This window comes from Galeopterus variegatus, unplaced genomic scaffold, assembly GCF_000696425.1.
Source record: "Galeopterus variegatus unplaced genomic scaffold, G_variegatus-3.0.2 Scaffold4010, whole genome shotgun sequence".
Lineage (NCBI taxonomy): Eukaryota > Metazoa > Chordata > Mammalia > Dermoptera > Cynocephalidae > Galeopterus > Galeopterus variegatus.
Window position 1 is genome coordinate 158,179 of NW_007730121.1, and position 17,549 is coordinate 175,727.

The following is a 17,549-nucleotide window of genomic DNA, read 5'->3' on the forward strand; positions in this document are numbered from 1 at the left end:
TTTTTTTTTTTTTTTTTTTCCTTTTTGTCTTTTTTCGTGACCGGCAACGGATCGCAACCCTCAGTGTCGCGCCCGTACCGGACCGGGACCGGCAACGGGATCGCAACCCTCGGTGTTGCTCCCGCACCTCGCTCAGCCAGTGAGCGGCCGGTCTGTATGTGGGATCCGAACCCTCGGCGGGAGCGCTGCCATGCTTCCCAAGCAGCGCACTGTAGCAGTGCGCCACCGGGCCGGCCCTTAGTTTAGGATTCTGAAGAACCATTTAAGGGAAGCTTTGGGGAGACATGCTTTTTGGCTTATGACCAAAAAAAAGAAGAGAAAAAAAGGCAAGTGCAAGAGAGGTATAGGTGTGAGTCCTTACTAAATTCTACTTAGGGTTAGTTTAAGAATTTACAGAAGTGAAGAAAAGGAGAGTGTATCAGAGGAATCCTGTGGTGGTGGATTTGGCAGTGTGATTGGTGGACATTAGATACAGAGGAACACAGAATGGTCCATATACCGAAAAGCACCCCATGGGTCTTGATTATTATTTAATTATATTTTTACTAATTTGCTGACCTGCTGAAATTTATGAATTGTCTAGTGACATTTGAGAGCTGTTGATTTAAACTTAGTTAAGAGAAAAAAATTTGGTTATTGGCTGATAAATTTGCTGAAGGGTAATAATTAGTAGTATAGCCTTCTTCTCCCCCTCTTTTTTTTTTTTTTTCATTTAGCGAACATTTCCTGGGTATTCTCTTTATTATGCAGGATATAAAGCAAGGGATTGTGAAAAATTTATTCATTTATTCATGCAGGATTTACTATGTTGTAGAAACACCTTTCGCTAGACATTGTCTCTCTCTTTAAGGAGAATTTTGGAGAAACATATATAAGATATTAAGTAACTTATCCAGTCTTACTCAGCTTCTAAGTACCAGTCAGTATGTGAACTCAGGTCAGACCGGACATTGTCTCTCTCTTTAAGGAGAATTTTGGAGAAACATATATAAGATATTAAGTAACTTAACCAGTCTTACTCAGCTTCTAAGTACCAGTCAGTATGTGAACTCAGGTCAGACCACTTAAATACAGTGGAAACCATTCCACTATGCTGTTTTTTCTCAAAGAGGAAGTATTAAAGACAGATGGGAAATAAGTATTTCAGGTAAAGGGAGCAATATATATAGAGGTATGATAACAAGATGTGGTGTGGTATGTTCAAGGAAACAGTGTTTTTGTTGTTTTTGGGGGGTCTCAAAGAGGAAGTATTAAAGACAGATGGGAAATAAGTATTTCAGGTAAAGGGAGCAATATGTATAGAGGTATGATAACAAGATGTGGTGTGGTATGTTCAAGGAAACAGTGTTTTTGTTGTTTTGGGGGGTTTTTTTTTGGTATAATGTATAGGGTCTTGGAGGGTAGGCAGCTGTACTAAGGAACTTAAACTTCATTCAGTAGATAGTACAAAATTACTGAAGAAATTTAAGCAGGGGATTTACATAAAATTTTGCATTTTAGACATAATTCTGGTGGCAGTATGAGCAGGGAAATCAGTTAGAAGGATACTACAGTAATCTAGGCAAAAAATGACAAGGAAATCCTCGGCATCTCCAACTAACCAAATAAATAAAAATTTTAAAATGACAAGGAGTGGAGAAAGAAGATATAGTCCAAAAATATACCCAGGGAAAAAAATTAGCTATACAGGAGAGAAAGGGACCTGATTTCTGATTTGGCCAGTTGAATTTAGGATGGTGCCCTTAACAAAGATCAGGGGGGAAGGGGTAGGTTTAGAATTAGTTTAATTTTGGGAGAAGGAGAATGAGTTTGCTTTTGGACATCTCATTATAACATCCAGTTGTCAAGTAGATATATATCTAGAGCTCAGAATAAGTGTGGTGTGGAGATACAGATTTAAGTCATACTTAAGTCATATATTCATGTATAGGTGGTAGTTGGAGCATTGGTAATGGAATTTGATCACCAAAGGAAAGTGCAGAGCAGGATTTTTCCCTCTTTTGAGAATCTGGCCTCTTTGAGAATATAATGAGGCCTTTCTGTGGTCCTTTCTCCCCAGAAAAATGCACATAAGCACAGTTGCTGGAGCTTCACATACTACTTGGACTCTAGGTTAAAATTCCCTAGTACAGAGTCAGGTGAAAGTTTAAGACTAAGGTGGAGGGCTGGCCGGTTAGCTCACTCGGTTAGAGTGTGGTGCTGATAACACCAAGGTCAAGGATTCGGATCCCTGTAAAGGCCTGCCACCAAGAAAAAAAAGACTAAGCAGGGGAACATCATCATTTAAGGGCTGGACAAAGAAAGACAAGCCCTGAACAACTTTGAAGAGTGGTTGGACACCAAGAAAAGAAGGTGATTCACAGAATGAGTAGCGAACAAGATCTGGACAAGAGAGAAAGGCATGAAAATATCTCTTTGGCTTTGGCAGTTAGGTTACTGATGACTTTAGCCAGAGAAGTTTCAGTGTTGAGTTGATGGCTTAAAGCCATATTGGGATGGGTTGAGAAGTGCATAGGAAGTAAGGAAGTGAAATTATTGAATGTAAATCGCTCTTTTCAGTAATTTGAGTGCAAGAGAAAAGAGAGAAAAAGCAGTAGTAGGAAAGGATAGTCAGTAGAAGGATTTTTAGAAAATGGGCAGAAAGTGATAAGGAAGCAGTTGACAAATGGGCCAGTCAATCAAACAAGGTCCCTGGAGGGATGAGATTAAGAACAGCTACAGAGAGATAGGCTCTGAAACTGGAGGAGACTGATGGGTGAGGACAAGGACTGGATCTACCTTGTTCCTCACTGGATTTCCAGCATCTAGCATATTACTTGACCCGTGATATATGTGTCATAAATATTTGAGGGAGAGCTGGCAAAATAAGAAGGTTTCGAGGAAGGATTGAAAACCCACTGACTCATATAAAGCATGGACTCTGCCCATGAGTAATAAACACTTTTGGGTAGGTAACATACACATAAAAAACTCTAGTAATGTTAGTTGTTTCAGTGAAAAGAAATAGTGATACAGAAGTTGAAAGGAGAGATAAGCCACTTCAAAATAATATAATTGAGGATTGCTATTTGAAATGAGACGTACCTGGATGAAAGTGTTAAGATTTGGAATTGCATTGGGAAGGGGAGGACCTTTAAGGAAGAGCATGAACCAGAAGCTTGGTTGGGAAAATGTCCCTTATCTGCATCTAATCTGGCTGCTTCCTGCCACTACATCAAATTGTACCTCCTCAAGGGATCAGTTTGCCTGTTTTGATATTTTTATTGCTTCTTCAACCACAGGATTTATGACCAGAGGAAAATTGATGAGAATGAGAATAATGGAGTACTCAAGAAATTCTGTCCTCATCATCTGGTAAGATTCATGAAGGGTCAGTGGCTCCAGGCTTCCCTGACTTGACCCCAAGGCTACCCCTGAACTTGTTGGTATGGTGGGGAAGAGCTTGGACTTTCGAGTCAGACACCTGGATTGGAATCCTGGCTTCACCACTTAACAGCTTTGTGATCTTGGGCAGTCACTTCACCTCTGTTAGCTTCAGTTTTCTTATTGACAAAATAGAGATAACAATAACTGCCTTGCCATGGTGGTGAGGCCTAATGAGACAGTGTATATAAAATGGCTAGCACACAGAAGTCAGCCAAGAGAAGGCCCTAAAGACTCTCCCCCTGAGGTAGTTACATTTCGTTGGTTGTACTCCTATCTCTGTCTTTCTCTCCCAATCTCTGAGAGAAAATATAGGGGAATTTGAAGGAAAATCTGTTTCCTAAAGGTGGTATAACAAATGGGGGGTGGGGGTGGGGCATCAGTCAGTATCTGCTCCTTATTGCAGGTGAACAGTGAGTCCAAAGCAAACATCACCTGTCTTGTGTACAGCCACGACGGCACAGGTACGTGAGCAGGGCCCAGCTCCTAGGCTGGCATGCCCCCTCTGTCTAGGGAGCTGCCAAGCCAGTGAGGCATATGCCCTCCAGTGCTCACCATTGTGCTACAGCTCCAAGTGGAGCAGCGGGGAGTAGTTGTTGATGGTGAGTACATAGTGGGAGGATGCAGCAGATGACCCTTGGAGATGCCAGGCACCATTTGCAGAATGCTGCAGATGATATTTGGCAGAGTGTGTCCTGAAGCCCAGGCTACTTGCCTGAGCAGGTTCTTATTGCCTTTGACTCATTCTTGAATTAATGGGCATGATTTTCCTGAGCATTCTGCTACCCCTGGGTTGGCAGTGTGTTCCTATATATATACCCTATATAACCTGACTTGCCTGCTGTTCCAGCTAACTAAGATGGGTGCTATACCTGGGTATTAGGAGGGGGCACTACTGGCAAGAAGCCCCACCCCAACCCCCAATTCCTCATCCCTGCTTTTTTTTCAGCCTTTGCCTTCACTGCTGTGTTCTTGTTCTTGGCAGAGCTCCTGGCCAGTTACAATGATGAAGACATTTACTTATTCAATGCCTCTCACAGTGATGGGGCCCAGTATGTTAAGAGATATAAGGGCCACAGAAATAATGCCACAGGTGAGATTGTCTTTCTAGGATTCTGTGGCTCAAGTCTGTTGGCTTGGAGAAACACAGTATCTCATTCAGGTTGTGCAAATGGGAACTACCCAAGGAGTAGACTGCTTGTATTACTGTGGGCAGTGAGAGGTTGTCCCCAGTTGGGCTGGAGTTTTCATGTTTTCTTCACTATGCTAGAGGAAAGAGGGCTCAAGAGCATCTCTTACCAGTGCAATGATGTTACTTCTAACTGGTTTGGGCATAAGGAGACTAGACTGACTATTTTTTTCTTTTCTTATGATTTCAGGTAACTTCAGAATAGGCACAAAGGGCTCGTTAGGGAGTCAGGGAAAGCCCTCTTTAGTCAGTGGTACTGAATTGCCTAAAATAAGGCGTGAGCTTGTACCTCTGGGGAGGGAGGAAGAAAAGCTTTTGAATGAAGCAGAGGAAGATGAATAGTGGTAGTACCTAGCCCAAGTTTGCAGTGAATGATTGGCCTTTTTTTGCTCTGTATCCATGGTTCCCAAACTTTGTGGCATACTGGAGTCACCTGACAGTCTTTAAAAAATACTGATGCCTGGGCTGGCCCGTGGCTCACTTGGGAGAGTGCGGTGCTGATAACACCAAGGCCACGGGTTCGGATCCCATATAGGGATGGCCGGTTAGCTCACTGGGTGAGCGTGGTGATGACAACACCAAGTCAAGGGTTAAGATCCCCTTACCGGTCATCTTTTTAAAAAAAAAAAAAAATACTGATGCCTGGCTCGACACCACCAAGTCAAGGGTTAAGATCCCCTTACCGGTCATCTTTTTAAAAAAAAAAAAATACTGATGCCTGGCTCCCACCCCCATATGTTCTGATTTAATAGATTTGGGGTGCAACTTAAGCGTTGAGATTTTTTTTTTAAAGCTCCCCATGTGATTCTGAAGTACAGAAAAGTTGGAGAGTCATTACTCTTTGTTGTCATTACCACTCCCAACAGATATTTGCCATAATTTTGACTTGGAGACAGCAGTTAGACAGTTTTCCTTTATCTCGTCAGCTGGTGAGAAGGGAGGAAAAAATCTGTACTTGGATCTCAGTCTACAGGGAGACAAAAGGAAGGGTGCCAATCTTGTGGCTAGTGCAGAATTGGCCATACAGGTTGGAACTCCTGGCTTTTTTTTTTAAACTAATTTCAGAGAGTGGAGCTTTGTTATTCTGAGCCCTGGTAGCAAGCACAGTTCAGTTGCTTCTTATAGGCCATTGTGGCATTACCTCCATCAGTCTCAGATCAACTGAGACTCAAGATACATTGACAAGGTACTAATGAAGTACACATACCAAGGATAGTCCTAGGGCATTGGACAGTGCTACCAAGGAGTGGGCCAGAGTTGGGGCGATTCAGGTTGGGGCAGGTAAGAAATTAGTGAAGCCTATCGTTGCCTGATGGGGTATAGACCAATGAGACTCAGGCTGTTGATAAGGGACTATAGCTGGCTGGTTAGCTCAGTTGGTTAGAGCGCTGCCTTGTAACAAGGTCAAGTGTTTGGATCCCTGTTCCGGCCAGCTGCCAAAACAAACAAACAAACAAACAAACCACACAACAACATGAGTGAACTGTGAAGATAAGGGACTGCAGACTCCTCTGCCCTGTGGAACTCTGGGACAATATAAATAGTCTCTGGGACTGGTGTGATTCTTATATCTATTATACATGCATAATTTCTTGATGTGTTTTGTGAAAATGAAAGGAATTGTTTGGCTCTCAGTTGATTAAGTTTGTGATCTAAATTCCCTGTAAATTCGTATGGGCCTGATACCAACCTTCATGTAGTTTGTTTCTGCATTTATCATTTCAGTAAAAGGTGTCAATTTCTATGGCCCCAAGAGTGAGTTTGTGGTGAGCGGTAGTGACTGCGGGCACATCTTCCTCTGGGAGAAGTCATCCTGCCAGATCATTCAGTTCATGGAGGGGGACAAGGGAGGCGTGGTGAGTATGGTATGCGGAGCTGGCTGGCTCCCTAGTCTCTCCTGTCGTTAAGGTAGGTTTTAGCAGAACCACTGAATTCTCACTATGACCGTGTGATACCATGTTGTAGAGGTCCAAGCAGCTAAATTAAAAGGCAGTGTAGCCTGGGGGTGCTGAGGTTTTAATGAGATATTCTCCTTTTTCCTGTCTTCTGTCCCTTTAAGGCATGGTTTATTGAGAAGAGAGAGGGATCTTAGGGAAGAGCATCTGGCCTGAGTGATATAACTTATGTCTAGGTATGGACCACTTCCAAAAGAAAAAGCTTTAGAGTTCACAGCACACCCTCCCACACAATGCTAAAGATGTCTCCATGTCTCATCCTTTATGTAAGCTAAGTGGTGATCTTGTTTTGTTTTTTTTGTGTGAGTGATATAACTTATGTCTAGGTATGGACCACTTCCAAAAGAAAAAGCTTTAGAGTTCACGGCACACCCTCCCACACAATGCTAAAGATGTCTCCATGTCTCATCCTTTATGTAAGCTAAGTGGTGATCTTGTTTTGTTTTGTTTTTTTGTGTGTGTGTGTGACCGGTAAGGGGATCACAACCCTTGGCTTGGTGTCGCCCACGCCGCGCTCAGCCAGTGAGTGCACCGGCCATCCCTATATAGGATCCGAACCTGCGGTGGAAGCGCCGCTGCGCTCCCAAGTGCTGCACTCTCCCGAGTGCGCCACGGGGCCAGCCCTAAGTGGTGATCTTGAATGGATCCTAGATCAATAAATAAAAGCTATAAAGAGCATTTTTTTTGATAATTGGGAAAATCAGAGTATGTTTTATACATTAGATAACGTGGTATTCAATATTAAATTTATTTAATGTGGTAATGGTTCTATTTATGTAGAATATCATCCTTATACTTAGGAGATACGTGTTGAAGTATTTAGAAGTGAAGTGTCATGCTTAGATTCAGCTGGATACGAGCACACAGTGTATATGTGTATATATGGGGAGAAAGCAAATGTGGCAAAAAAAATTTTTTTTTTTAATAGTGGCTTAGTGGCATGCTGTATAACCCATGATCGATCATATCATGGTCTGCCTGTCCTTTGAGTTCTGCAGACAATCTCTGTGGGGATAGGGCATAGAGGCAGAGTGAGGATTGAGTTAGGGAGTAAAGAGTAGTTAGTTCTTAAGATGTATCTAGTTAACCACATCATCTTTTTTTTCTTTTTTGAGTCATAGAATTAGGAAAGAGTTTAAGCTTTCTGTTGTGAGGTTTTTAGACCATAGACGATAGGAAAGAGAGAGTTTGGAAGACTATATTGTACTGATTACCCAAGATAGTCTGGTTACCCTGGGCCTCTAAGGAATGACTGAGACAGCTTGGTCTCTTTTGCTTTTCATTCCTTCTGAGCTTTGGGGAACTTCAAAGAGCCCAGCCATCTCTTGATGAGGTTTATCCGGAGAGTGGTTTTAGAATGGCTCCTTGCAAACAGGATCCCATTCCTTCCTGAATTTTTCTTACCCGGTATGGGGGTATTTCATATTTTCTTCGGGTTTCCTCTAAATTTTGGGGACCTGGGACCAATAGAGATTCAGGGCTTCTATGGTCTGAATGCAAGTGGAGAGGAGTCTTAGAAGTTCAAGGTGTGTCTCCCTCTTCCCTGCTTAATTTCCTACTCTTCCATAGGTCCCCCTCTATCATCTGCAGTGAAGAAATCCAAAACTCTGGAGTCCTAATTTGAGAATTTTGCAGTAGGCATGTAGTCAGAAAGAAGTCAAAAGGGGCTGGTGAATCCTTTCTTGATCATAAACTATTGTCTTGCATTCTGTTCCAGAGAGATGCAGGGCTGAATGCCCTTTCCCAGGCCAGCACTTGTCCGTTCTCCAAAAGCACTCTGCAGGCCAGGTTGCTTTCAGCTCAGCCAAACCAGGGTTTGATGAGTAATTGAGGTGCTCATGTGGGGAGGGTATCTACTTGGGATGGGTGGGCCCTAGGCCTGAGTTTTAGTGGTCCTAAGAGTGAGAGACTAGAACAAGACATAGAGGGACAACCCTCTGCAATGAGTTTCCTTACTTGTGCTTGCCTCTGTGTAAGCTGAATGATCCATGTGGTCCTCACTTGACTCCCTGTTTTGTTTTGGTTTTTTTTGTCCTAACCTTCCAGCGATGGGGATCACCAGGCACCAGCCTCCATATAAACTTATAGTAGTTCTATATCATAAAGCAGAATGTTAGAAACAGAAGCGATCTTAGAAGTTATTGTCCACCTTGCCCAGGTCTCCTGACTCTGTTTTTGGGTCCTTTCTTTGTTCCCATTCAGCTTCACAGGAACAAGGGTGGGGGGTGATTGCAAAGGACAGCTCCTTAGTCTCCCAAGAGCACTTTGATGCTTCATCCCATTCCCTACATTCCCCCAGCCCAGTCATCTAAGGCCAGAGCTCTTTTCTCTGCTCAGGCATTATTGACAGGATAAGTCCTGGCATTCAGACAGGTCTGGTGAAGTGACCAGGTACCCTGGCCCAGAAGTTCTCTGTCGGCTCCCCCTGCAGGCTCCAACTCAGGTACTGTATGTAATTTATTCTCTTGTTCCTTTTGCCATTGGCTTTGTCCTTAAAGTTCCAAGGAATTGTTCCCCTGTACTTTTTTATTTTGCTGACTCGTTCAAGCAGAGCTAGCTTAGAGTACAGATGTGTAGCAAGAGCTTATCAGGAGATGGATGAATGAGTTCAGGTTTGTATGTGTAAGTTGTCACATATCTTTTGATAATATTTCCAGGCAGTGGTGTTTGTTTCTAGTGCTTCCTCATGCTCTAAATGCACTGCCTAAAAATGCCCCAATACAAACTTTGTTATGAGCCAATAAGTGAAATAGGGGAAGAGGAAAAAAAATGGATTTTCTATTTTACTCTTAGGCTCAGACTTCAATCTTTTCTGAGCATTTGTTTGTTTATTTGTAAAATGGAAGTCAAAGAAGGTTGGAAGTCTGTAGGTTAGCTTTATTTTCCATATTTTCCACACCTGCCCCTGGCTTCTCCTCATCTGCTCTCTCTGCGTGTACAGGCAAGGCAGGGGAGGTTGGTCCAGAGAGAACTAGAAGAGGCTTTTTGCTAACGGTTGTTTTCTTGGACTGTAGGGCAACTGCAAGGCAGGGTGCCTTTCTTTTCTGACTAAAAGCCCGAAAATGCTTTAGCAGCTTGATCTGAAACTAGTTTTTCTGGTGGGGATGGGAACTGCCCTGCCCTGCCTGGGAACCTCAAGTTTTCAAGTCAGACAGCAGGGGGCATGAGTGCTTTGAAACAGAAGGAAGCTGCCTAAGCCAGAAGGCCTGCATGCCATAGTTCATTTCTCCTTTTCAGTGAATGTACCTGGAGGGAGCAGAGATTGAGGCTGTGGGGGTCTGAGGAAGTTGCCTTGTTGCACTGTGCTGCCCTATAGCTGAGCTTATTATCTTCTCAGGGCAGGTAGCAGGATGCTGTCCCCTGGGATGTACAGGGTTCCCACCAGACATGAGCTGCCATTCTCTCTGCCCCAACCCCACCCGAAGCTCAGCCTCTTCTTCTCACCCTGTACCTTCCTTTATTTCTAGTAAACAGTGCCAAGTAAATGTAATTGTTCTCTGACTCTTCTCTGGGGAATCAGTGGCAGCTACTGCTTTCTTCATTTTTAAAAACTTATTTGCCACTTGGTGAAAGCCACTGGTTTTTTCCAGCTTCAGGCAAGTTGGAGCTTTGGAACCTGGAGTGAATGAGGTCATGTGGATCTCACTCCCTTCTTGTGAATCGAGCACTAAGCTTGGCCAGTCACTCACCCATCCCGAGGGCCATGTCTGGGGATGAAGCCACCCCTGACCTATCCATAGGAAAGGATATAGATAGGCCTGGTCATATACCCAGTCTATGTCTGGTGTTTCCTCTATCCCCCAGGCCCTTTGGCCTAGGCTCAGGATGGCTGGGCTGGCCTTTCCAACAGCTGCCTCAGCCCTGATGAGGGCAATTGTTTGGCTCGAGGTGAGTAGTAGTTTTTAAACCCTACTCCCACACACCCCTGAACCTGTGCTTTCCTTTTCTCCTGACCAGGTAAACTGTCTTGAGCCCCACCCTCACCTGCCTGTTCTAGCAACCAGTGGCCTAGACCATGATGTGAAGATCTGGGCACCCACTGCTGAAGCTTCCACTGAGCTGACAGGGTTAAAGGATGTAAGTGGCTGACCGCAGTTCTTTTCTTTCTACTTATCCACATACTGTTATGATTCTTCATTATTATAGAAAGGAGTAACTTGCTGCCCAGTTCTTTAGAGTCACTGCTGTAACACCCTCTCCCACATTCCTGTCATTGCCACTGTAGGAACAGTCTTGCTCCAAGAGGCAGTTTTGAAGTGCCTCTGGTTGGTAATAGGATGGGGGTAGGGAGCATCTTCAGGAAGAATTATCTTTTTTTTTTTTTGACCGGTAAGGGGATTGCAACCCTTGGCATGGTGTGGTCTGCACCACGCTCAGCCAGTGAGCGCACCGGCCATCCCTATATAGGATCCAAACCCGCAGCCTCCGCGCTCCCAGCGTTGCACTCTCCCGAGTGAGCCACGGGGCTGGCCCAGAATTCTATTTTAAAGCCTCTCACCTTCTTACTGGCTAAACCTGAGGTATCCTTTCCTAATCTAATCTAGTTCCACTTCAGCTTAAGGGCTCCCAAGGGAAGCTTTATTGGGATAGAACACCAGCCTTCTTGATCAGGTCCAGGGTCCCTATTCATTGCTGTCCCCCAACCCCAACCCTTTTGTGTTCCAGGTGATTAAGAAGAACAAGCGGGAGCGGGATGAAGATAGCTTGCACCACACTGACTTGTTCGATAGCCACATGCTCTGGTTCCTCATGCATCACCTGAGACAGAGACGCCATCACCGGGTAAGCTAGGGTGGAAGTGAGCTCCCAAGGGCAGTGACCCTCTCATAAGTGCTAAAAAAATTTCCGGTGCTCACTTCCTCACTACTTTAAGGAGGGACAAGGTGGTGTTGGCTGGGTTTCTTATCCATTGTCCCCTATACCCATCTGAGCCCTGGTGTACCCTTGGAGGAGCCACCAGCAGAAAGGGGTGGTGTCTGCTCTTGTTCTCGGTCACCATACATGCATAGTTTTATCTTCATAAAGGCAAAGGCAGGAGGGTGGGAAGAAGTTGAGAAGAAATAATAAATCTCAAGGTGATCCTTCTGTTTTTCCTTTTGTGACAGAAGAGGCCTAGGGCAATGGCTGGCAAAGTGGCAGTTGGCCTGCTGCCAGTTTTGGTAAATAAAATCTTCCTGGAATGCAGCCACACCCATTCTATGTATTGTCTGTGGCTGCTTTCACGCTACAGTGGCAGAGTTGAGTAGTTGCGACAGATACCATATGGCCTACAAGTCTAAAATATTTACTTTCTGTCCCTTTAAGAAAAATTCTGCTGATCCCTGGCCTAGAGCATCTCAGTTATAGCTAGGACCTAACAGGCTTGTCCTTGTTCCATCCAGGAAAGTTACTAACAGGCCTTTCCCATCCCACAGCGCTGGCGAGAACCTGGGGTTGGGGCCACAGACGCGGACTCTGATGAGTCTCCCAGCAGCTCAGACACATCGGACGAGGAGGAGGGCCCCGACCGGGTGCAGTGCATGCCATCCTGAGGCTTCATACCTAGAAGGGGTGGGCTGGGGCTGCCAACCCGATCCTTCCTGGGCAACCCTTTCCTGTCCCAGGCCTTTACATTCAGCAGAAACGCACTTTGGACTTTTTGCTTTAGATAAAAGAAAGACATCCCAGGAGAAGGACAAACCAGAGGGGAACGAACCAACAGAAAGTACCCAAGAGTGGGAATTGAACCCTGAAATGGGGTTCCGTGGAGAGGTGCATAGGACTCAGCAGAAATGGCCTCTCCCCGAAGCTTTTTTTGGCAGTGGAGAGGGGAGCCTTTTCGTTAACTGGTTTAGGATAGGGAATGGGGTTTCTTTTTTCTTTAATCTCCCTTGTTTCTTCAATAGGGGGTGGGGTAGGGGGAACAAATGGCTGTTCAGTACCAAGGGGCCAGAGTGGGGGGTAGGAATGCCACTCTGTCTTTGGTTTAGGTTTTTGACCTTTTCCCCTTGGTTTTCTAAAGTCTCTGACAGTTTTTTTGTTTTTGTTCTTTTTTTTGCTCTGAGCAACCCCACCTCAAGATTCTGTTTTTCTGAGAAGTCCTTAGAGCCCCTAACCATCCTACACTCTTCACTTTTTTTTCCCCACCTTGTTCATTCTCTGTACTTATCACAGTGTTTTGCACTTGATTATGTATCCTTCACTCTCTTCTCTTCATCTCATCACACCCTAAACAGGTCTGGTGAGGGAGGTTGGGGAGAGGTGGAAGGAGGAGCAGAGGTGGAAGAGGTATAGGAAGGATTTTACCTCTTCTTTTTTTTTTTTTAAGTTGTTTGGCGGCAATCTCCCTGTCCTTATCACTGTTAGAGGCCTAATTTTATATCTATGAATATATTAAAAAGCAAGTCAGACTTGGATGTATCAAGTTAAAATTATTGTCAAAGTTTAAATACCTATATATTCTCTATGAATGCAATAAAGGGACTTGAAGACTGAGTAAGAGTAATGATGTGGAGGTGACACCTGGGGTCAGCTTACTCTGTGTATGGCCATTAGAGATTGGGGGTTATCCCTTACAGTTTAGGAAGCTCAAGAATGGAAAGATCTCAGCTCTGCCCTTTCCCGCTTCCCTACCTTGATGTGGGGGTTGTGAAAAACAGGAGATAACTCACAACTCTTTGCCTCAGATCTCCTACCTCTACTTAAGTTTTGTGGGAGTTCCCAGGATGCCTCTTCTAACCAGAAGCTGGCCTGTCTTTAAGATTTGTCCAAACTGTGACTTCAGGAAGGGTGACGCCACTGCAAACTCTCACTCCTGGTACTATGTATGACAGAAGTGTCTGTCTGTGTCTGTCTCTCTCTCTAGCTGCTTGATTTTTTAAGCCATCCCCCCTCCTCAACAGCTTCCTTCCTAATGGAAGAATGAAGGGAAAACTTCCTGGGTTCAACTTTATACTTTGTTCACCTCTTGGTATCTTGGGATTGAGGGACAAGTCAGTAATCTAAGGATTGATTATGGTGGCTGGGGCCTGGACACCTGTCATATCACTTGTCACTGAGTATGAAAGTCCCAATTGAATTCTTGTTAATTGCTTTTGCTGCTGTTTCTTTGCCCCAGTTTCTACAAGATCCAATCAGGAATTCTGCATCCTGGGACAGTCAAATTCCACTAAATAGGCCAGGAAGGAGAGGAAGAGTGAGAGGATGATATTCCCAGACACTCCTTCCTCCTGGCCCTTTTCCTAGCAGCTCTCAGACCAGATGTTAGCTGCTGCACTTCCTCCCTGAGGTAGGGAATGTGTGGTGACCAAGTGGTCTGTGTTCCTATTGCTAGTAGGATAATGAGGTGGGCTAAAAACCATGCACTCTGAAATTTGTTATATTTTCTCTCAGTAAAGCTTTTTTTTCCTGACTGCTGCTCTGTGTGGTATGTGGTCCATTCATTCATGATGGGTTGTTTTTGCTCCTTCCAATGTAGGGGCCCATGTTAACAATTTTAGGAAGTCCAGTCTAGGTTCCAGTTGGAGACTATTGTAAGTGGAATAGGCTCTATCTAGCTCAGTGATACTTAGGAGGGGGGTGGGGGGGGTGGGGAGGGTACTATTTGGGTTGTTTTCTCAGCCCTTATTCCAGGCTGCAGTGATGGATGTGGGGATACTCCCCCTTTCTTCCTGGTTATTCAAAAGCTCCAAAGTCTAAGTCACTCATAGAAATTCTAGAATCAAGCAGGTACAGTACAATCATTCACCTTTATTCCAGGGTTAGAACAAGGCCGTGCACACTGCAGACAGAGGAGCGCTCAGGGTAGGGGCAATCTCACAGTAGTACAAGGGGTGGGGAGGGCAGGTTAGTCTTTTTAGATTATTTTGCCTTACAGAGAAACTACTAGAGTTGCTGAAAATAACCCTGTCTTTCTCCTCCCATTTCCTCCAAAAAGAAGGCTCTTTATTCCCTCTCTCTCTCTTACTGTCATATATCCCTAACAGAGGGACAGTTTATGCTCATGTCTCCCTGACCACCCAATTCTACAAGTATCTCTATGTTCTTAAGGGAGAAGCCAGACAGGGCTGGGGAGACTTGGGAATGTCCTTTAAGGCAAAACCATGGAGTCCTCAAGGTGTGTCTGTTAAGGCAGGTGTCTGCAGCAGTGGCCAGAGGGGACAGGCTGGGCTGGGCAAGGAGTCAGGGATGCTCTCTACAGTCTGGCTTCCTCCATCTTCTGACAGCCAGCGCTCCCTTCCCACTAAAGTTTTGCTTCCACATCATAAAAGCTCTTAACTTCAACTTTCCCTAAATAGTCTCTGAGATTGCATGTGATTTTAATGTTTTTGGGTTTTTTTTTAAAGGCTTTCTTTTTTGTTTGGACTATGTAGCAATTTGACTCTGCCAATCCCTTCACTGTGGCATTCCCCTCCCACCACAGCTCTGGCCTAGACAGTAAGTTAATGCTAGACACCACAAAAAAGGGCAGACATGGCAGTGTGGGTTTAATATACATATATGTAGAATATATATGTACACACAGTTAGCACGGTCAGGGTGGGGAAGGGCATCTTGGGACAGACAGGAGGCTGGGGTCACTCACTGTACTCTAGTGATTTGGCTAGGAGGCAACAACAAGGCCAAGGGGCCAGGATATCAAGTGAGAAGGGTTACCAAGTTCCCTCCTGATTGAATTGGGGTGGGGAGTCAGTGCAAAGAAAAACACTGTAGTTAACATCTCTTCTTTCCGGCTTTCTTTACCAAGGAGAGAGGGAAGGTTGCCTGTAGTAACCACTTTGGGATCCTTTAGGTGGGGGCAGGATTGGGGTTAAAACCTAAGGATATCATTCCCCAACCTCCCTAGATTCAGGGTCAGTGTATGCAACAGTCCGAGTAGGAATAAAGAAGTGGAAAAGGGGACCTCCCCTCTCTCTGCCATAATCCCCATCTCAGGCTCAGTGGTGCATGTTCCCAGCATAATCTCTCTGGAGCAAAAATGGACAGGGGCATCTAATGCTGGCTGCACCATGGGGTTGGATCTTTGGGACCAGGAAAGGATCCAGTGGACTTCTCTCATTAGATCCCTGGCTCCTACCCATCCTAGGCCCATGAGAGGGGAGCAAGAAGGGACCTGCTGGCACCCAGGCCCTCCAACCTGAGGAACAGCAAGAAACGACTCTTCAGCCAGTCCAGTACGGGGAATAAACTCTGAACTCTGGCTTTTGTTTGACCTTTCCAGGTGGGGGTTGGGTAGCCTTTTCACCTCCCCTCCTCCCTACTGCTTTTCCTCAGGTCCACGCACCTCTCCCATACCTCACCCATACCTAAGCTCTTCAATGTAGGAAAATGCAGGTCCGTTCTGCTTCCACACCTTAAAGATGTGGGGGAAGAGTGGAGGAAAGGGATGTAGGAAGAATGTGCCAATTTCTATTTGCATAGAAATAGCCCCCACCTACCCCTAGAGAGGTGAAACTAAGCCCCCTCTCCTAGCCTCTGACCCCCATCCCCTCACAAGGAGGAGGAACTAGATGAGCTAGACATATAGACAGACAGCCAGAGCGTGCGCACACGCACACACACGCGCACAGTAAGGGGGTTAGGACCAGGTTAGTAAATGAGTAGATGGGGGGGGGTTGCTCTTGCCCCCTCCCCTAGAGGATCAGGGAAGGGAGTGGTCCGATGAAGGTCCAACCTTCCTCGCACACACACGCGCACAGTAAGGGGGTTAGGACCAGGTTAGTAAATGAGTAGATGGGGGGGGTTGCTCTTGCCCCCTCCCCTAGAGGATCGGGGAAGGGAGTGGTCCGATGAAGGTCCAACCTTCCTTCTCTTCCTCCCCCTTGCTCAGGCCTTCTTCGGTGGGGGAGCCAATTTGATGATCTCTTCCTCAGAGGGCTGCCGGATAATGTCTGGGGGCAAAAAGGGATGTGTCCAGGGATGGAAGTTTTGGGAGACTCCAAGCAGGCCCACTGAGCATCAGCCTCCATTCAGAATTCAAGGACTGGTTGAGCATTCATCATCTGAATATCCAAAATCCGAAATGCTCCAATGAGCATTTCCTTTGAGCATCATGTTGGTGCTGAAAACGTTTTAGATTTGGGGATTAGGGATGCTCAACCTGTACAAGGATAATCAGTGGGCAGGGGCAGGGGTGCACCTATGTTAAAGGCATGGCCTCTTACCTTTGTACTTCTTGGCACTGGGGATACGGGTTAGCTTGGTGTCCAGCTCATCCTCCTCAGAGATCTTCAGCACACGGGTTCTGTAGTCAATCACCATAGTGAGTAGGTCAGGACGGCGGGAGATCTCAAAGATGTGCTCAATGTAGGAGAGGTTATCTGGATGAAGGCAGGAGAATGAGGGTCAGAACTAGGCTGTAGAGGTCAGCTTCCCCTACTCCACCAGACCCGTGTTCTAGAAAAAGACTGAGTTGCTCACATTGGTTTTCGGAGAAGGGGGACTACTAAGCCAGGAAAAGAAAACTAAAGTACCCAAACAACAGTATAGAAGACTATTCCCAGGAAGGGCAGAGAAGTTTCTAGATTATGGATTTAGAAGGAGGGATTTAGGTTAGACACCAGGTCTCATATTGGTAGAGGGTACAATAGAAATATTAATTTACCTTCTAAATACCCCATACCCACACTATCCGTTTCCAACTTTCCCTCCAAGTCAGTCAGGAAGAATTTCCTGACAACACATGTGGGACTGGAGAGGTGAAATCTCTAGACAACGCAAGAGAGATTCTGGGCCCAGTGAGAAAGGTATTCTAAATGAGAGAAGGCATGGACGTGACCAAAAGCATGATCTCCATGGCTTGGCCAGTTCTAGGAGGTTATAGATGACCTTCTTCCCTGTCTCCTCTCCTCTGGTCATTGCAATAGTCTGACTGTAACATGTCCTCCTTCAGCCTCTCTCCCTTCTGTCCACATTACAGTCAGAATGGTATATCTGAGGGGCCCTGAGGTCAGTCACCTCACCTATCATATACCCTGTCACTCAAGGCCTAATAAAACACATTC

At 45.4% G+C, this 17,549-nt stretch overlaps 2 protein-coding genes across 2 annotated transcripts in view; one reads left to right on the forward strand and one right to left on the reverse strand.

Moving 5' to 3' along the window:
- The window catches only part of DCAF8 (DDB1 and CUL4 associated factor 8), a 22,349-nt gene extending 8,387 nt beyond the window's left edge, over window positions 1–13,962 (forward strand). Inside the window, exons 5-11 of the mRNA XM_008586513.1 lie at window positions 3,282–3,354; window positions 3,830–3,887; window positions 4,409–4,516; window positions 6,338–6,468; window positions 10,525–10,644; window positions 11,233–11,349; window positions 11,982–13,962. Coding sequence (XP_008584735.1) covers window positions 3,282–3,354; window positions 3,830–3,887; window positions 4,409–4,516; window positions 6,338–6,468; window positions 10,525–10,644; window positions 11,233–11,349; window positions 11,982–12,098 — 724 coding nt within the window. The 3' untranslated portion in view covers window positions 12,099–13,962. The remainder of the gene's footprint in view (window positions 1–3,281; window positions 3,355–3,829; window positions 3,888–4,408; window positions 4,517–6,337; window positions 6,469–10,524; window positions 10,645–11,232; window positions 11,350–11,981) is intronic.
- Window positions 13,963–16,231: 2,269 nt separating this feature from the next.
- Window positions 16,232–17,549, reverse strand: part of PEA15 (phosphoprotein enriched in astrocytes 15) — an 8,696-nt gene continuing 7,378 nt past the window's right edge. The window contains exons 3-4 of the mRNA XM_008586514.1: window positions 16,710–16,865; window positions 16,232–16,436 (exon numbers count right to left, since the gene is read on the reverse strand). Coding sequence (XP_008584736.1) covers window positions 16,372–16,436; window positions 16,710–16,865 — 221 coding nt within the window. The 3' untranslated portion in view covers window positions 16,232–16,371. The remainder of the gene's footprint in view (window positions 16,437–16,709; window positions 16,866–17,549) is intronic.